At 44.8% G+C, this 21,104-nt stretch overlaps 1 protein-coding gene across 1 annotated transcript in view; it reads left to right on the top strand.

Annotated features, from left to right (window-relative positions):
* kcnq3 (potassium voltage-gated channel, KQT-like subfamily, member 3) overlaps positions 1–21,104 on the top strand; it is a 35,878-nt gene that overhangs the window by 1,481 nt on the left and 13,293 nt on the right. The window contains exons 2-4 of the mRNA XM_056410516.1: positions 1–95; positions 19,068–19,158; positions 20,175–20,301. The exon at positions 1–95 is cut by the window's left edge and continues 339 nt beyond it. Coding sequence (XP_056266491.1) covers positions 1–95; positions 19,068–19,158; positions 20,175–20,301 — 313 coding nt within the window. The remainder of the gene's footprint in view (positions 96–19,067; positions 19,159–20,174; positions 20,302–21,104) is intronic.

Here is a 21,104-nt window from a genome sequence, read left to right as displayed (position 1 = left end):
AAGAGGAACCACACCCGCAGGAGGAGGATCCAGAACCTGCTGTACGACGTGCTGGAGCGGCCCCGAGGCTGGGCGCTGCTCTACCACGCCTTCGTGTGAGTACCATGGGGACCGGGCCAGAGGGGACCGGGTCAGAGGGGACCGGGCCAGAGGGGACCGGGTCAGACGGGACCGGGTCAGAGGGGATCGGGTCAGAGGGGACCGGGCCAGAGGGGACCGGGTCAGAGGGGACCGGGCCAGAGGGGACCGGGTCAGACGGGACCGGGCCAGAGGGGACCGGGCCAGAGGGGACCGGGTCAGAGGGGATCGGGTCAGAGGGGACCGGGCCAGAGGGGACCGGGCCAGAGGGGATCGGGTCAGAGGGGACCGGGCCAGAGTGGACCGGGTCAGAGGGGACCGGGTCAGAGGGGACCGGGCCAGAGGGGACTGGGTCAGACGGGACCGGGTCAGAGGGGACCGGGCCAGAGGGGACCGGGTCAGAGGGGATCGGGTCAGAGGGGACCGGGCCAGAGGGGACCGGGTCAGAGGGGACCGGGTCAGAGGGGACCGGGTCAGAGGGGACTGGGTCAGACGGGACCGGGCCAGAGGGGACCGGGTCAGAGGGGACCGGGTCAGAGGGGACCGGGTCAGAGGGGACCAGGTCCAGAGGGGACCGGGTCAGAGGGGATCGGGTCAGACGGGACCGGGCCAGAGGGGACCAGGTCCAGAGGGGACCAGGTCCAGAGGGGACCGGGTCAGAGGGGACCAGGTCAGAGGGGACCGGGCCAGAGGATGAAGGGGTCTCGGTTGCTGAGGCCTCTGAACCCCCACAGAGGACCCCCTGGTCCCGAGTCCTCTGGACCTCCTGGTCCCGAGTCCTCTGAGCTCTTTCTAGGTCTTTGTGGTGGAGAAGTGTTTCTTTGAGGAGTCTGGCTGTTGTTGTTTACTTTAGTCATCGTTTGGCTGTAAACAACAACATGTTGACAAAGCGTGTCTTGGTGACCTTTGACCTTTTGTCTTGAGGCTCTTCGTCTGTGACGATGAGGATGATGAGAACTGTTTTCATGAAGCGAGAGAAAAGTATGTTATTATTTTATTGATCCTCCGTCTGCATCGTTCACTGTTAGCCATTAGCCGTTAGCTGTTAGCCATTAGCCGTTAGCTGTTAGTTGTTAGCTGTTAGCCATTAGCCGTTAGCTGTTAGTTGTTAGCCATCAGCCATTAGCTGATAGTTGTTAGCTGTTAGCTGTTATCCATTAGCCGTTAGCTGTTAGCTATTAGTTGTTAGCTGTTAGCCATTAGCTGTTAGCTGTTAGCCGTGAGCTGTTAGTTGTTAGCTGTTAGCCATTAGCTGTTAGTTGTTAGCTGTTAGCTGTTATCCATTAGCTGTTAGCTGTTAGTTGTTAGCCATTAGCTGTTAGTTGTTAGCTGTTAGCTGTTAATTGTTAGCCGTCAGCTGTTAGCTGTTAGCTATTAGTTGTTAGCTGTTAGCTGTTAGGTGTTATCCATTAGCTGTTAGTTGTTAGCTGTTAGCCGTTAGCTGTTAGTTGTTAGCCGTCAGCTGTTAGCTATTAGTTGTTAGCTGTTAGCTATTAGTTGTTAGCTATTAGCTGTGAGGTGTTATCCATTAGCTGTTAGCCATTAGCCGTTTGCCGTTAGCTGTTAGCCGTGAGCTGTTAGCTTTTAGCTGTTAGCCATGAGCTGTTAGTTGTTAGCTGTTAGCCATTAGCTGTTAGCTGTTAGTTGTTAGCCATTAGCTGTTAGTTGTTAGCTGTTAGCCGTGAGCTGTTAGTTGTTAGCTTTTAGCTGTTAGCCATGAGCTGTTAGTTGTTAGCTGTTAGTTGTTAGCCATTAGCTGTTAGTTGTTAGCTGTTAGCTGTTAGTTGTTAGCCGTCAGCTGTTAGCTATTAGCTGTTAGCTGTTAGGTGTTATCCATTAGCTGTTAGCTGTTAGCCGTTAACTGTTAGCCGTGAGCTTTTAGCCATGAGCTGTTAGTTGTTAGCTGTTAGCTGTTAGTTGTTAGCCATTAGTTGTTAGCTGTTAGTTGTTAGCCGTCAGCTGTTAGCTATTAGTTGTTAGCTGTTAGCTGTTAGGTGTTATCCATTAGCTGTTAGCTGTTAGCCATTAGCCGTTAGCTGTTAGCTGTTAGCCATGAGCTGTTAGTTGTTAGCTGTTAGCTGTTAGTTGTTAGCCATTAGCTGTTAGTTGTTAGCTGTTAGTTGTTAGCCGTCAGCTGTTAGCTGTTAGCTATTAGTTGTTAGCTGTTAGCTGTTAGGTGTTAGCTGTTAGCTGTTAGCCATGAGCTGTTAGTTGTTAGCTGTTAGCTGTTAGTTGTTAGCCATTAGCTGTTAGTTGTTAGCTGTTAGCTGTTAGTTGTTAGCCGTCAGCTGTTAGCTGTTAGCTATTAGTTGTTAGCTGTTAGCTGTTAGGTGTTATCCATTAGCTGTTAGCTGTTAGCCATTAGCCGTCAGCTGTTAGCTGTTAGCTATTAGTTGTTAGCTGTTAGCTGTTAGGTGTTAGCCATTAGCCGTTAGCTGTTAGCTGTTAGCCGTGAGCTGTTAGCCATGAGCTGTGGACAGGCGCAGAGACTCACACATGGCCAATCACATGATCTCCTGGCAGGGATGAAAATAATATGAGTTCAGATGACATGTTTACCAATATCAACATGGCCGCTCCATCTGGTGGCGCCGCTCGGCCTTTTCTCAGCTGATGTCACACAAACAACGAGTTGAGGAGAGATTCGTCTGGCGTGAAGTCGCTGAATCTAAAAGATCCGACGTGTGACGTCATCATGAGCCAATGACACGCCTGCTCACGAGGCGATGGACTCGAGACACTAAAGACACTTTTATCACCTCAATAAAACACACACGTATTTATTTGAAGATTCTTTTAAAGGACAATTTACCCTTCGCCAAATCCTGCTGCATTCTCTCTCCTGACCACCAGGGGGCGACTCCTCTGGTTGTATAGAAGTCTATGCTTCATGTGTTGAAGATGCATTCTAAAATAAAGAAATAATATATAATATAAAGGAAAATCAATAAAATAAAATAAATAAATAAAATACTTCAAAATATTTAAATGAATTAAATAAATGTAACAAATGTAACCCTTTAGACTAGAGCCTCCTTCTGCCCTTCAAAATAAAGGTCCTACTCCAGGACCATCAGAACTAGAATAGATATATGTAATCAAAATATATTTAAAAAAGATTATTCTTGATAAAAAAATAATAATGGTAATAATAATAACTAGAACGGGCACTCGGTAGAGCGCATACCTTCGCATATCACAAGATTGGGCATTGAATTATGAACATGTTGGCATTAGTTGCATGCCAATTGGACAAAAATGTATCGTGCTATGGTAAAAAAAAGATGTTGACCTTTCCATGACCTTGACCTTGACCTTTGACCCGATTGATCCCAAAATCTAATCAAATGGTCCCCGGATAATAACCAATCATCCCATCAAATTTCATGCGATTCGGTTCAATACTTTTTGAGTTCTGCGAAAGATTTTGACCTGTTCATGACCTTTGACCTTGACCTTTGACCCGATCGATCCCAAAATCTAATCAACTGGTCCCCGGATAATAAACAATCATCCCACCAAATTTCATGCGATTCGGTTCAATACTTTTTGAGTTTTGCGAATAACACGCATACAAATAAATAAATACACGGCGATCAAAACATAACCTTCCGGCATTTTCAATGCGAAGGTAATACAATTAAAATAAATACAATTACAAATTATATTTATTTAAAGTTAAAAATGTCTCTCCCTCTCCTCCTCTCCTCTCCCTCTCCTCCTCTCTCCTCCTCCTCTCCACCTCTCCTCCTCTCTCCCTCTCCTCCTCCTCCTCTCCTCTCTCCTCCTTTCCTCCTCTCCTCCTCTCTCCACCTCTCCTCCTCTCCTCCTCTCCATCTCTCCTTCTGACATTTTGACTGATAGCCACATTAATTTAATTCAAGCTGCCGCTCCTTTTCTTTGAGGTTATTTTTTTTCTTCTGACGTCAGCGACGGACTCTGGACCCCTTCAGGGTCCTCGAGGGCTTCAGGAAACGCCAGACACGTAATAAGAGGATGTCTCTCTATATCATGAACATCAGAAGAGAAATGTATATATATACATATACATATAAACATATATATATATACTAGGGCTGTCAATCGATTAAAAAAAAGTAACTAATTAATCGCACATTTTGAAATTGCGATTAATTAATCGTGATTAATCGCGATTAAAAGTTGTTTCCTTCTTTTTAAAGACCAAACTTCACACAGAGCTGTTCTCAAAGAGGCTGCTACCTATAAAGTGCCAGCGAGGTATTTAATATCGTGGATGATAAATTGTTTCTTCAGTGAAACATCAGATTAGTAAAAAAAAAGAAGTATATTGAGACCCCATTGGTCCTGTCATCTTTAACATTGAACAGCAGCAGAACCAGTGGCCTTGGGAACTGACAGACATTCACATATGTCACGTTAACCCTCTGGAGGCTGGGGGCATTTTATACATTTTACAAAAAAAATTAAATTAACCGTTTAAAGTCTTTTGCATGTGACACACCCCCACGTGTTATACATCAAACATTCCAGAACAATCTCAGCTCTATTCAATGAGGCTCATTGTCCTCGCGCCGTGTTCTCTGCTCTCTGACTGACAGGCTGCTAAATGAGCCTCACCTGTGAGGTGGGAGGTCCTTGTGATTTACTGAGTGTTCATTGGTTGTTTTTTCCCCGAAATGTTGACAGACAAACGGATTGACCAATCACGGTGAAGGTTTCGTGTGACGAGTTCTTTCCGCGCCGCGTCCCCCGACACGTCGCCCCTCCGTTCCTCTGTGTATCAGAGGGGGAGACGGGAGGAAGGAGGAGCAGGAGGAAACCCGACTGATTCATCCACGAGTTAAACTCATTTATGATCCTTATTTTCGCGGAGAAATAATTGTTTTAAAAACGGAAACAGTGTCAAACCGTACTGCCGCGGCTTGACACTCAGAGGAGTGTAAAAACTTCAACGAACACCGGAAGCAAGTCGAAGTGTCCTTGAGCAAGGCACTGAACCCCCAGTTGCTTCCCGGGCGCATCACTGCAGCCCACTGCTCCTTAATAACTAAGGATGGGTTAAATGCAGAGAACTAATTTCCCCTTGGGGATTAATAAAGTATATAAAAAATAAAAAAAAGTTGCTTTAATTGCGTTAAAATATTTTTGTGCGTTAACGCGGCCAAATTAATCGCATAGATTAACGCGTTAACGCTGACAGCCTTAATATATATATATATATGGATATATATAAACATATATATATACATATATACTAGGGCTGTGAAACGATTACATTTTTTAATCGGGTTAATCACAGGTTTTTGTGGATTAATCATGATTAATCACATATTACCGATATTCTCGGTATATTTTGTGAGAACATAAAGATTTATGACAAAAGATGGATTTATACATTTTTCTATACAATGGTGCTGCAACTCAGCAGTTATTTAGCAGTTTTCTTCCATATGGAACATTAATACATCTTCATCCTAAACAGAATGTTTAACCCTCCTGTTACCTTTCGGGTCAATTTGACCCCATTCAATGTTTAATGTCGGTGTTCTTTGGGGTCAATTTGACCCCAGGCTGTTTTTCACTGTGTCAAACATATAAGAAATATCAACTTTTTTATTTATTTAAAGGGATAGTTAGGTCAACAAACAAACATAAAGTACCTCACACTTAAACTTGGGAAACAATATTAATTCTAATAATTTTCTGGAGGTTTTAATTGCTGGGGTCAAATTGACCCCGAGGGTAAAATATGTTAGTAAATGTAAAGGTAACAGGAGGGTTAAACAGAACATTTTTCTCTTGTTTGTCAACTATTAACTCCACCATGATACAATCTAAAGGCCTCTAGTCTTCCTCTAGCAGCTGCTGAGGCAAACTGACTGTGTGGGTTTTCTTCATGAACTGGGCCGTGATGAAAGGGACGGCGGGGACACCGCTGCAAAGCTGAAACTTAACCCTCCTGTTATGTTTGTTTCTTACATACAGCCGTGATGTTCCCGGGTCAATTTGACCCGGTTAATGTTGAATCATCCAAAAGTGGTCAGAAACCCAAAAATTCTAGAAACTATAGTTTGTACATCATCACCAACAACATTACTAACAATTAAATCAGTTTTTAGTGGAATTGAGTTATTCACCCCTCCATAGATCAGAGTTCAATCAGGAGCACTCACTGGTTTTAATGAAAAATACATGTTCAAACAATTTTTTAGGAACATTGAAAGAATCTAAATCTAAATTGCATTAGTCTACTATAACATCTATTTTCTCCTAAATTTTATTTGCATTTTGCAAGTTTTTATTTTTCATGGGGTGATGTAGATAAATAGAGATGAGACACCTGTGCTGTTCAGGGTCATAATGACCCGCCCACTAAAAATCAAGCCAAATGAGTCATAAAGGATTTGTATTGAAAGTAAACGTTAGTTATGTTTATTTTTAGTGTTAAGATGCATACATTATATGATAAAAGATGACCAAAGGCCAGCACACAGTCATCCTCTTGGTGCAGTCGTATGTATCTGCAGAGTGTAATGTTGTAGGACTTCTCAGCAACCATTTTGTATGTTTGGCCCTCCCCTGATACGTGTGGGTGGAGTTTTCCCGCAGGGAAAAATAAAGGTTCCCGTCAAAATAGTATCTGTATTTCTCGCACAGGTGGGGTCTTTAGAAAGAGAATGTGTGTGGGTCTGAGATTGGGATGAGACAGGGTGTGTGTTTCTCCCAGTCAGACAGACAGTATATTAGAAGTACTATACAACATATTTATTAGTTGACATGAAAGAAACCCTCACATTAGTGTCCCATGTCCAATAAAGGTGTATTTAGGGGGAAAGTTAGAAGATGATGAACATTGTTTGTTCTGTAAAGTGTGCTTCTCATGTAGGGTGATGGGCACACAGCAGGACAGAGACGGTTCCCATAACAACCACCTGATTCTTTTGTTTGAAGTTTGAAATGTGTACAACTTTATATATGGGGTTGTGAACGGGGTGTGTGTGTGCTGATATGTGTGTTTGTGTGTGTGTGTTAGTGTGTGTGTGTGTTGGTGTGAGTGTGTGTTGAAACTTGGTGGGAGGGAGTAAGAAAGACTGCCCTACATTTACAAAGAAAGAAAGTCTAAACGTGACTCTTTTGGTGACTTTTAGCCTTCACTTTCACAGCCGGGTCAAATTGACCCGGGAACATCATCTCTGTTATATAAACCTGCAGGGGGTGGTTGCAAATAAATGATATTTTTAAAATATTTTTTTTAACGTTGATTACACTAAATAAGGTAAGCAGAAGAAGTTTTATACAGAAAAAGTACTTAGAAGTATTTTTCCTAGATTTTCAAACGGGTCTATTTGACCCGCAACATAACAGGAGGGTTAAAGGAATTGACCGAAGGGCACCAGCAGGAGTGGAGCCTGTGGCTTCATGTGACTCAACACGGGAACCCTCACCGGCCCGGACAGGTGGACAGATTGACAAGTGACTTTTTTTTTTGCTCGGTCCCGATGCGCGCGCACGGAGCTCTGTGGCGCGCCAGACGGAGATCGATAAGTGTTAACGCAACGCGAAGAGACAGAAATGACATGCTGCTGTGGAGATACGATCAACAACAGACGTTTAGTTTAATAAAAGAACAAAGACGTGCTCTAGAAAACATGTCAGGGGGCGGGCCAATCTTTTTAATGTCATGCGATCGACGTGTTGAGACCCTGATCTACAGGAAGTAAAAGTCGTAACAAGGTTTCCGGAAGTGAACCTGCGGAAGGATCATTACCGATGAACAGACCGTCTGCATGAGAGCGGACAGAGTTCAGATTGAAGGTGTATTGGAAGCTCATTTTGCGCATGCGTTAAATGCGGTAAAAAAAATTAACTAATTAATCCTGTAATTTAATCATAACGCGTTATTTTTCACAGCACTAATATATACATACATTCAATTCAATTTATTTGTATAGCCCAATTTCACAAATTAGTCTCGGAGTGCTTTACAATCTGTACACAGACATCCCTGCCCCAAAACCTCACATCGGACCAGGAAAAACTCCCAAATAACCCTTCAGGGGGAAAAAAAAGGGAAGAAACCTTCAGGAGAGAACAGAGGAGGATCCCTCTCCAGGATGGACAGATGCAATAGATGTCATGTGACCAGAAGGACAGATTTAAAGTTAAAATACATTCAATGAATATGACAGAGTGTATGAATAGTTCATAGTAGGCATATTCCACGATGGAGACCTCCACGATCCATCAGGTGGAGGTGGGGAGGAGGAGTGGGCAGAGTCTCAACAGGACAGTGGCGTAGTCAGGAGCAGGAATTCCACGACCCAGACGATCCATCAGCAGATAGGATCTATGCCGTCTCATAGGGTCCGATGACCCCATGAGACGTGAAGTCACAAGGACTCCGGGGAGAAAGCAGAGTTAGTAACGTGTGATGGAGAGATGAAAATTCATCCTTAAGGAGAGAAAAGAGGAGATAGGTACTCAGTGCATCCTAAACGTCCCCCGGCAGCTATCAGCCTATAGCAGCATCTCAAGGGGCTGGACCAGGTGAACCTGATTCAGCCCTAACTATAAGCTCTGTCAAAGAGGAAGGTCTTCAGTCTACTCTTAAACGAGGTGACTGTGTCTGCCTCCCGGACTGAAGGTGGAAGCTGGTTCCATAGAAGAGGAGCTTGATAACTAAAGGCTCTGGCTCCCATTCTACTTTTTAAGACTCTTGGAACTACAAGTAGTCCCGCATTTAGTGAGCGTAGCTCTCTAGTGGGGCAATATGGTACTACAAGCTCCTTAAGATATGATGGTGCATCACCAATCAAGGCTTTGTACGTTAAGAGAAGAATTTTATAAGTGATTCTTGATTTTACGGGGAGCCAGTGCAGAGCAGCTAGTGCAGGAGTGATGTGATCTCTGTTCTTAGTTTTAGTGAGAACACGAGCTATATATATGTGTGTATATACACACATATATATATTGTCACGTCACGGGCTGTCCCTAGTGCCGTCTAGGGTGGGGCAGTGCAAGGGAGCAATAAAAACTGGCAAAATGCAATGTTTAAAATGAACAGGAAGGTTTATTCATTCCAACAAAAATAAGAAAAAGTCCATAGTCCAACAAAAAGCGTCCCGGGGGAGAAAAAGGTTCTTTAAACAAAACTTATCTTCAAACAAAGTCCACTTCACAAAGTCCTCCTCTGGGTTGTTCTCTTGGGCTGGGGTTCGTCCTGGAGGCCCTTCTCCTGGCTTGTCCAGCTCCTTCCCTCCTTGTGCTCTGCCCTCTGTCTCCTCTTAAGCTTCCCAGCCCTGCCTCAATTAGATGTCCTAAGCACCTGCAGCTGGGTGAGTGGTGAGGCAGGCTGGGAGCTGTAGTTTTCCACTGAGCGGCCATTTTGTCCGGTGGCCGCTGTAATAGAGTGGGAACATAGCGTCCCTCCACTACCTGGCCCCTTGTGATGCCACATATCCCTCTCCCCGGGCCTGACGTCCTCGGCAGGGTGAAAGACCAGAAGGCATCACGGCGGGACAGGGCATCGCGTTTCCATGGCGCCGTCCTGGCCTGTGAACAACAGAGAAGTTAAAAGGCTGGAGGCTTAAGAACCACCTAGTTACCCTGCTGTTCGTCTTTGTTTTTTGCCATCCATTGCAACGGTGAATGATCCGTCACCAGAGTGAATCTCCTTCCAAGCAGGTAGTACTTGAGGGTTTCCAGAGCCCATTTTAAGGCGAGGCACTCTTTTTCCACGGTGGCATAGTTCTTCTCTCTGGGAAGCAACTTCCGACTCAAATAAAGAATGGGGTGTTCCTCCCCTTCCTTGATCTGGGCTAGCACCGCCCCCAGACCCACCTCCGAGGCATCTGCCTGGACCACAAACTCCTTGCTGAAGTCAGGGGCAGTAAGGACCGGTTTTGAACACAAGGTCCTCTTCAGGTTCTCAAACGCTTCTTCTGCATCCGGGGACCATGTCACCATCCGGGAGTGTTTCTTGGTCGTCAGTTCTGTAAGAGGGGCCGCTATCGTAGAAAAGTCAGGGATGAACCGCCGGTAATAGTTAGCAAGTCCCAAAAAGGATCTCACCTGCTTCTTAGTCACTGGTTTTGGCCAGTCTTGTATGGCACAGAGTTTTGCCTCCTGGGGTTTGACAAGGCCCCGCCCGATAGTGTATCCCAAGTAGTTTGTCTCCCCGAAGGCCAGCTTACATTTCTTGGGGTTCGCCGTCAAGCCTGCCTGTCGGAGGGACTCCAGCACCTTCTGCACCCTCGGTAGGTGACTTTCCCAGTCTGGGCTCTGAATCACAACGTCATCCAAATAGGCAGAAGCATACTCTTGATGGGGTTTGAGTACCTGATTCATCAAGCGCTGGAACGTGGCAGGCGCTCCAAACAGTCCAAAGGGCATCATCCGGTACTGCCAAAGGCCTCCCGGGGTGGCAAAGGCCGTCTTCTTTTGATTCTGCCGATAAGGGAACCTGCCCATAACCCTTTGTGAGATCCAGTGTAGTTAGGAATCGTGCATAGCCCAGGCTTTCAATCAGCTCGTCAACACGAGGCATGGGATAGGCGTCAAATTCAGACACGTCGTTCACTTTTCGGAAATCATTACAAAATCGCACAGATTTGTCCGGCTTGTTGGCCAGAACAATGGGGCTTGACCAGGCACTCTTGGATTCCTCAATCACATTCAACATCTTCCTTACCTCCTCGTCAATAAGCTTTTTACGGGCCTCGGGCACCCGATACGGCTTTTGGTTGACCGTTTTTCCTGGTGGGGTGCGTATTTCATGTTCCACCAGGTGGGTGCAGCCTGGGAGGGATGAAAATACATCCTGGTTACCGTCCGCAAGCTCCTTTGCCTGCTGCAGCTGGTGAGGGGACAGGTCCGGGCCAAACTGCACTTGGTCCCGGGCAGGTTCTTCTGGCACTCTGGGTGGAAGACAATTGAACAGCGCCTCCCGAACATGCCATTTCTTTAAGAGGTTAACATGGTATATTTGCTCCACTTTCCTCTTCCCTGGTTGCCGCACTTTATAATTGACTTCCCCAACCTTTTCAATTACCTCATATGGCCCCTGCCAAGTAGCCAAGAACTTGCATTCCACAGTGGGCACCAGAACTAGGACTCTGTCTCCTGGGCTGAATTCTCTTGGTTGAGCTGCTCGGCTGTACGTTGCCCTCTGCTTCCTCTGGGCCCTCTCCATGTGCTCCTTCACAATGGGAAAAACAGCTGCCATCCTGTCTTTCATCATCCCCACGTGCTCAATCATAGTCCGATGGGGACAGGGCTGCTCCTCCCAAGTCTCTTTGGCTATGTCTAGCAGGCCCCTGGGTTTGTGAGAATACAACAGGTCAAAGGGTGAGAAACCGGTGGAAGCCTGAGGAACTTCCCTTATCGCGAACAGAAGGTAGGGTAGCAGCTGGTCCCAGTTTCTTCCGTCTTTGTCGATGGCCTTCCTTAGCATGGCTTTGAGGGTTTTGTTAAAACGCTCCACTAGCCCATCTGTCTGGGGGTGGTAGATTGAGGTTCTCACCTGCAAAAGCGCACACAGTTCCCTGGTGACTCTGGACATAAAGGGGGTTCCTTGGTCAGTAAGAATTTCCTTGGGTATCCCTACACGGCTGCTGAAGAGGACGAGTTCTTTTGCTATTTGCTTAGCATTTGCCTTTCTCAGGGGGACGGCTTCCGGGTACCGGGTGGCGTAGTCTACTATGACCAAGATGTACTGGTGTCCATGGGCACTCTTGGGCAGCGGCCCCACAATATCCATGCCTACCCTTTCAAAGGGAGTTTCTATGATTGGCAATGGGATAAGGGGGTTTCTATAAGTGGGTTTTGGTGCGGTGATCTGACAATCTGGGCAGCTGCGGCAGTAGTCCTCTACCTCTTTGTGGACTCCTGGCCAAAAGAACCTCTGCAACACCCTCTCTTTGGTCTTTTCTACCCCCAAGTGGGCTCCTAACAAGTGGGTGTGGGCTAACTGCAGCACGGTGGAGTGGTGAGGTTTGGGCACAAGTAGTTGTTCCACAATTTGCTCCTTACTGTTGGTAACCTGATATAAGAGGCAATTTTTCACAGAAAAATGAGGGTAGGAAAGAGCCTCCCGGGTTCCCACCAATGTTCCCTCTAGCACCTGGACATTCGCTAGGGAATTTCCCAGTGTGGGGTCCTGCAACTGCGCTGTTCCATACTGACCCTTAAGGGGCGACCTTTCAAGGGGACCCTCAGCATCCTCCTCACTTGGCCCCGGTTGTGGCTCGAAGCCGTCCGATTCTGAGCCACTAGATGCCTCGGCCAAGGCTTGTACTGAAACTGGTGGGAAAGAACAGGGTGTGGCAACATTAACCCAGGTGTCATTTGTTTCACAATGGTTTGCCTTACGTTTCCGGGGCTCACGACCGAGTATCTTCAGGGCTTCCCTCCACAGCATTGGGAAGGCCGGGCAGTCACGCCCAATCAGGACCGGGACAGGAAGATTTCGGATTACTCCCACCTCGACTTGAAAAGTGCCCTTAGTTGTGGTTAGTTTCACCACAGTGGTGGGGTACTCATGGGTGTCTCCGTGGACACACACCACCGGGATGGGGGTCGCCTTGAGCAGGGGAAGACGCTTCCAGGATGGCCTCCTGTATCAGAGTCCTGGAACTTCCTGAATCGAGCAAGGCTTCTACATCCCGTTGAGTCACAGTTACGGGGCAAGTGGGTCGCCGGCCTCCTCCTTCACCCAGGAGGGCAGCAAAATGAACATGGGGGCCACTGGCGGAACCAGCTGTAGGCATGGGCTCATCTAGCTTTTGACACTGCCAAGAGATGTGGCCTAACTCACCACAGCGATAACACTGGCGGAGCTCTGGGGTCGGCCATGCTCGTGGCTTCCCAGGTTGCCTATCCTCTCTATAGGGTGGGCTGGAGTGGGGGTTGGCCGGCGTAGAACCTCTTTGGCGACACGCCCTTGGCTGGGCACAAAAAACCCCGGCTCTTTACAGGGTGGGCGGAGCATTTCTGCAGCGGCCTGGTACTGCTCAACAGCTTCTATTAACTCAGTAGCCGTTCTTACTTTCTGGTGACTAATTACACTTTTTGCTTCATAAGGCAGAGCCCGTAAATACCGGTCCATAACCAGGGTCTCGATGATGTCGGCCGGGCTGCGTCGGTCTGGTTCCAGCCACCTTTTTGTCACTCTTATCAATTCATGCATTTGGGACCGGGGCGTATCTCCCCTTTGGAAAGACCAGTTATGGAAACGTTGGGCCATGCTAAATTTAGTAAGGCCCTGGCGACTCAAAATCTCTAATTTTAATTGATCATAGTCTTGGGCAATATGGGCCTCAACATCCTGAAAGGCTTTAAGTGCCTCACCTGAGAGGAAAGGAGCCAGGAGTCCAACCCACTGCCTCCTCGGCCACTCCTCTCGAACGGCCGTAGCTTCAAAGGCATGAAGGGAAGCGTCCACATCATCAGTCACTCCTAGTTTAGGGATGAAGTCTGCTACCTTGGGTTTCACCCTTGGTACCTGTTGGAGCTCCTGCTCTTTGAGTTCATTAGACCTTACTTGTTGTTGCAACAAGGCTGCATTGATTTCTTGCTGGGCCCTCTGGCTCTCCACCAGCATCTGCACCAGCGACTCCATTTGGGATGGGTGGCCTGGTATTTAAAGTTCTGAAAAAAAACAGGGCCAAGTCGTCAATATCTTCACTCCCAATCATCCGCACTTCGGCCCCAGTGCCCGCATTCTGGAAAACAATATTAATTCTAATAATTTTCTGGAGATTTTAATAGCTGGGGTCATATTGACCTCAAGGGTAAAATACGTTAGTAAATATAAAGGTAACAGGAGGGTTAAACATTGAATCGGCTCAAATTGACCCGAAGGCAACACAAGGGTTAAACAAAACTTATCTTCAAACAAAGTCCTCCTCTGGGTTGTTCTCTTGGGCTGGGGTTCGTCCTGGAGGCCCTTCTCCTGGCTTGTCCAGCTCCTTCCCTTCTTGTGCTCTGCCCTCTGTCTCCTCTTAAGCTTCCCAGCCCTGCCTCAATTAGATGTCCTAAGCACCTGCAGCTGGTGAGTGGTGAGGCAGGCTGGGAGCTGTAGTTTTCAACTGAGCGGCCATTTTGTCAGGTGGCCGCTGTAATAGAGTGGGAACATAGCGTCCCTCCACTACCTGGCCCCTTGTGATGCCACAATATGTATATATATATGAGTGTATATACACACATATATATATATACACACATATATATATGTGTGTATATATATATATTAGTATCTTTACCGTGGCATCATCTCTCCTCCTGAAGCTGATTGGTTTCTGTATTGATCTCAGAGACACTTCCTGTCTCCATGAAGACACACAACTTCTTAAGAAAGTGTGAGTGTTGAGTGATACACACACACACACACACACACACACACACAATATCATATACGTGGCTGAGGAGGAGAAAGGGCTTGTGGGATTGGAGGGAGGGGGGCCAGAGGGGCCAGAGGCCAGATCTCCTTTCTCCTCCCGGTAAGACCATCCTCCTCAGGACCATCGACCCCTGTGAGTGAGTGTGTGTGTGTGTGTGAGAGAGTGTGTGTGTGAGAGAGTGTGTGTGTGTGTGTGAGAGTGTGTGTGTGTGAGAGTGTGTGTGTGTGAGTGAGTGTGTGTGTGAGAGTGTGTGTGAGTGTGTGAGTGTGAGTGAGTGTGTGTGTGTGAGAGAGTGTGTGTGAGTGTGTGAGTGAGTGTTTGTGTGTGAGAGAGTGTGTGTGAGTGTGTGAGTGTGAGTGTGTGAGTGTGTATCTGTGTGTGTGTTTAATGCTTTAAGTCTGTAATTTCACACCCACCATAATCTGCCCCTTCAGTGGTTTTCTTCTGCTTCCTGTTGGTTGCTCTTCTACTTCCTTTCGGTGGCTCTTCTACTTCCTTTTGGTTGCTCTTCTACTTCCTTTTGGTTTGCTCTTCTACTTCCTTTCGGTGGCTCTTCTACTTCCTTTTGGTTGCTCTTTTACTTCCTTTTGGTTTGCTCTTCTACTTCCTTTTGGTTTGCTCTTCTACTTCCTTTCGGTTGCTCTTCTACTTCCTGTCGGGTGGCTCTTGTACTTCCTTTTGGTTGCTCTTCTACTTCCTTTTGGTTTGCTCTTCTACTTCCTTTTGGTGGCTCTTCTACTTCCTTTTGGTTGCTCTTCTACTTCCTTTTGGTTTGCTCTTCTACTTCCTTTCGGTGGCTCTTCTACTTCCTTTTGGTTGCTCTTCTACTTCCTTTTGGTTTGCTCTTCTACTTCCTTTTGGTTTGCTCTTCTACTTCCTTTCGGTTGCTCTTCTACTTCCTGTCAGGTGGCTCTTCTACTTCCTTTTGGTTGCTCTTCTACTTCCTTTTGGTTTGCTCTTCTACTTCCTTTTGGTGGCTCTTTTACTTCCTTTTGGTTGCTCTTCTACTTCCTTTTGGTTTGCTCTTCTACTTCCTTTCGGTTGCTCTTCTACTTCCTGTCGGGTGGCTCTTCTACTTCCTTTTGGTTGCTCTTCTACTTCCTTTTGGTTTGCTCTTCTACTTCCTTTCGGTGGCTCTTCTACTTCCTTTTGGTTGCTCTTCTACTTCCTTTTGGTTTGCTCTTCTACTTCCTTTTGGTTTGCTCTTCTACTTCCTGTCGGGTTGCTCTTCTACTTCCTTTTGGTTTGCTCTTCTACTTCCTTTCGGTTGCTCTTCTACTTCCTTTCGGTTGCTCTTCTACTTCCTTTTGGTTTGCTCTTCTACTTCCTTTCGGTTGCTCTTCTACTTCCTGTCGGTGGCTCTTCTACTTCCTGTCGGGTGGCTCTTCTACTTCCTTTTGGTTGCTCTTCTACTTCCTGCCGGGTGGCTCTTCTACTTCCTTTCGGTGGCTCTTCTACTTCCTGTCGGGTGGCTCGTCTACTTCCTTTTGGTGGCTCTTCTACTTCCTGTTGGTTTGCTCTTCTACTTCCTGTTGGTTTGCTCTTCTACTTCTAAAAGTTGACGTTAGCAGGAAGTCGGTGTCAGTGTGTGTGTGTGTGTGTGTGTGTAGCAGCCCCCCCCCCCCCATCCTGCACTTAGAGACTACCTCATCCTTTATTCATGCCCTCCCCCCCCCCCTCGAATGGAGCCTCCGGGGCTCGCCTGCCTTCCCATAATGCACCCTGCTTCTTGACGGCGATGAGGCCTCGGGTGACTGAGGGCTGTTGTTGTTGTTGTTTACAGGAGGCTTTGGAGAAAGTGGAAAAAACCAAGTGACTCCGCCCACCTGGTGTCACGATGACAGTTAGCCGAATGTTCATCATGTGACCCTCAGAATACAACATCAGTCCATCTCTGCAGGGGAGGGGGGGAGGGGGGCGTTCAGGTTCACCTGCTCGTGTTCAACACACATTGAAGCCAAATGGCAAAGACGGCGGCCCACGGCGCCATGTGAAGGGCGGGAGAGGACACAGCGGGGGGGGGGGGGGGGGGCTGACTCAGCAGATTCCTCTTCTTTACTCCAGACGTCAGTGAAGGGCAGAGGGTCACTTTGTCTCTTTGTCTCTGTCTCTTTGTCTCTTTGTCACTTTGTCTCTTTGTCTCTTTGTCACTGTGTCACTTTGTCTCTTTGTCTCTTTGTCTCTGTCTCTTTGTCTCTTTGTCACTTTGTCTCTTTGTCTCTTTGTCACTTTGTCTCTTTGTCACTTTGTCTCTTTGTCTCTGTCTCTTTGTCACTGTGTCACTTTGTCTCTTTGTCACTTTGTCTCTCTGTCTGTTTGTCTCTCTGTCTGTGTGTCTCTGTGTCTGTCTGTCTCTCTGTCTCTGTCTGTCTCTCTCTCTGTCTCTCTGTCTCTGTCTGTCTCTCTCTCTGTCTCTGTGTCTCTCTGTCTGTCTGTCTGTTTGTCTCTGTGTCTCTTTGTCTCTGTGTCTCTTTGTCTCTTGTCGTCTCTTTGCCCAACAGAGTCTGATCACATGTTGAGGGCTAATCAATAATAGATAATCAGTTTGATGTTCCTGAGCTGTGTGATGTCGTACCATCGTGTCCAGCAGGAGGAGCTCCGCCTCCTCTCACGAGACATGAAGACGTTGACCGGAGCGCCTCCAGGACATAGAATGTAATTCACCGACATTTACTGTCCTTTTGACTCCAGTCCTCGGACACGGTTCCTCCTCTTCCTCACCGGAGGATCCGGTGACCATCGACCTTCGTCCTCTGGCCCTCTTCGCTTCAGGAAGTCGGTGGAGCGTCTCCCCGGCTGACGGAGCTCGCTGAGTAATGGCCGAGTCACGGCCGTAAAACATAAATGATGTTATGGTTGCGCAGCACTTCAGAGCTCATGGCAGCACCGGGGCCTGAAGGAGGCCGAGAGGCCGAGGTTGCGAGGTCGCGAGGTCGATGAACTCGTGACCTTCTGACTCTGAGGAGCCGATGAAGAGACGAGCGTCAACACGATGAAGACGAGTTTATCAAAGTAATATGTTCACTGATAAATAAGGACAACAATCAACAACAAAGACACACAACTACAAAGAGACACAAAACAACCACAAAGAGACAAAACAACCACAAAGAGACACAAAGAACAACCACAAAGACACACATCAACCACAAAGAGACACAAAACAACCACAAAGAGACACAAAGAACAACCACAAAGACACAAAGAACAACCACAAAGAGACACAAATCAACCACAAAGAGACAAAACAACCACAAAGAGACACAAAACAACGACAAAGAGATAAAAAAAGACACAGAACAACCACAAAGAGACAATACAACCACAAAGAGACACAAATCAACCGCAAAGAGACACAAAAAGACACAGAACAACCACAAAGAGACAAAAGACAAACACAAAGACACACAAAACAACCACAAAGACATGCAGAACAACCACAAAGAGACAAAAGACAAACACAAAGACACACAAAACAACCACAAAGACATAAAGAACAACCACAAAGAGACACAAATCAACCAAAAAGAGACACAAAACAACCACAAAGAGACACAAACCAACTACAAAGACATAAAGAACAACCACAAAGAGACACAACACAACCACAAAGAGACACAAACCAACCACAAAGACACAAAGAACAACCACAAAGACAAAAAAACAACCACAAAGAGACACAAAACAACCACAAAGAGAAACAACACAACCACAAAGAGACACAAATCAACCACAAAGAACAACCACAAAGACACACAACACAACCACAAAGAGACACAAACCAACCACAAAGACACAAAGAACAACCACAAAGACACAAAAAACAACCACAAAGAGACACAAATCAACCACAAAGAGACACAAATCAACCACAAAGAGACACAACACAACCACAGAGAGACACAAAACAACCACAAAGACACAAAGAACAACCACAAAGAGACAAATCAACCACAAAGACACACAGAACAACCACAAAGAGACAAATCAACCACAAAGAGACAAAACAACCACAAAGACACAAAGAACAACCACAAAGAGACAAATCAACCACAAAGACACACAGAACAACCACAAAGAGACAAATCAACCACAAAGAGACAAAACAACCAGAAAGAGACAAATCAACCACAAAGACACACAGAAAAACCACAAAGAGACAAATCAACCACAAAGACACACAGAACAACCACAAAGAGACAAAACAACCACAAAGACACACAGAACAACCACACACAGATGTATAAGACATGTTGGGCTGCACTCTTCTCTCAGAATGTTCCATTGTGTCTCGTGATGAAGAGTTTCATGACTTCCTCTGACAGGAGACCCGGGTCACTGTATGTCGTACGACCTCACGTGATGTCATACGACCTCACGTTAAACGTCACATGACGTTTAACACTCCGTGATTCTTTCAGTCATCTCAGCTTTCATCTCGCTTCTTACAACATAGAAGAGAGAGGAGCGTTTCAGTATCTTTGAAGTGAACAGCTGAGACGTAGCGCCCCCTAGTGGCATTCTCCAGACCCCCCCCTCCACACACACACACACACACACATGTGTGTATGCTCATGTTCTTCATGTCTCTTTGCTTCCTGTCTGCAGGTTTCTGATCGTTCTGGCATGTTTGATTCTGGCCATTCTGACGACATTCAAGGAACACGAGAACGCCTCTGCTCACTGGCTGGTCATACTGGTAGGACTGGGGGAACTGGGAGGACTGGGATGTAACTGGGAGGACTGGGATGTAACTATACTGTATATGTATATTATATAATATATAAAACACAATATTTTATATATATTATATCATATATATAAATATATATAATCTATATATATATTATATAATATTCATATAATATAATATAATATATAATATATATAAATATAATATATAATATATATATATATATATTATATATATAACATATATATAATATATAATAGATACAATATATAATATATATATATTATATATATTATATTGATATATATAATATATAACATATATAATATATATATATATATATAATATCTATATACAGGACTGTCTCAGAAAATTAGAATATTGTGATAAAGTTCTTTATTTTCTGTAATGCAATTAAAAAACAAAAATGTCATGCATTCTGGATTCATTACAAATCAACTGAAATATTGCAAGCCTTTTATTCTTATAATATTGCTGATTATGGCTTACAGCTTAAGAAAACTCTAAAATCCTATCTCATAAAATTTTAATATTTCCTCAGACCAAGTAAAAAAAAAGATTTATAACAGCTGAGTGTTTGTCAAGGCTCAGGAAACCCTTGCAGGTGTTTCGAGTTAATTAGACAATTCAAGTGATTTGTTTAATACCCTACTAGTATACTTTTTCATGATATTCTAATATTTAGAGATAGGATATTTGAGTTTTCTTAAGATGTAAGCCATAATCAGCAATATTAAAAGAATAAAAGGCTTGCAATATTTCAGTTGATTTGTAATGAATCCAGAATGCATGACATTTTTGTTTTTTAAATTGCATTACAGAAAATAAAGAACTTCATCACAATATTCTAATTTTCTGAGACAGTCCTGTATATATAATAGATATAATAGATAAAATATATAATATATATATTGATTATATATATATATGATATAATATTGATATAAATTATAAAACGTCACTCTGGGTGATGTCATCGTTGACGTGTTTTCCTCGTCCAGGAAACCTTCGCCATCTTCATCTTTGGAGCTGAGTTCATCCTGAGGGTCTGGGCGGCCGGATGCTGCTGTCGCTACAAGGGATGGAGGGGGAGGCTGAAGTTCGCTCGCAAGCCCCTGTGCATTCTGGGTAAACAGCTGAACATCCTAAAAATACCGCTATATATATCTATATACATTTTCATACATTATATATATTATATATTTGCATACAATATATATATGTTTTTTATTATATTATATATAATGTTATATATATATTACATATATATGATATATAATGTATACATATATAATACATTATGTATAATATATCTAATATAATGTATATATAAAATATATATAATATATGTATAATATAAAGGAAATATAATATGTATATTATATATAATATATAATAAATAATATTAATTATATATTATTAGGGCTGTCAATCGATTAAAAACAATTAACTAATTAATCGCACATTTTGAAATTGCGATTAATTAATCGAGATTAATCGCGATTAATCGCGCTTAGCCCTTGTGTTGCCTTCGGGTCATTTTGACCCGAATCAATATTACACCCTCCTGCCGCCTTCGGGTTAATTTGACCCCATTCAATGTTTAATGTCGGTGTTCTTTCGGTAGTCAACAAACAAACATAAAGTGCCTCACACTTAAACTTGGAAAACAATATTAATTCTAATAATTTTCTGGAGGTTTTAATTGCTGGCGTCAAATTGAACCCAAAAGGTAAAATATGTTAGTAAATATAAAGGTAACAGGAGGGTGAAACATTGAATCGGGTCAAAATGACCCAAAGGCGGGGGGGGGGGGTGTAATATTGATTTGGGTCAAAATGACCCAAAGGCGGGGGGAGGGTTACATATTTAATCGGGTCAAAATGACCCGAAGGCAACACAAGGGTTAAAAGTGTTTTCCTTCTTTTTAA

Source organism: Pseudoliparis swirei, unplaced genomic scaffold, assembly GCF_029220125.1.
Source record: "Pseudoliparis swirei isolate HS2019 ecotype Mariana Trench unplaced genomic scaffold, NWPU_hadal_v1 hadal_25, whole genome shotgun sequence".
Classification (NCBI taxonomy): domain Eukaryota; kingdom Metazoa; phylum Chordata; class Actinopteri; order Perciformes; family Liparidae; genus Pseudoliparis; species Pseudoliparis swirei.
Note: the sequence above shows the minus strand (reverse complement) of the source record. Positions and strands in the feature narration are given on the sequence as shown.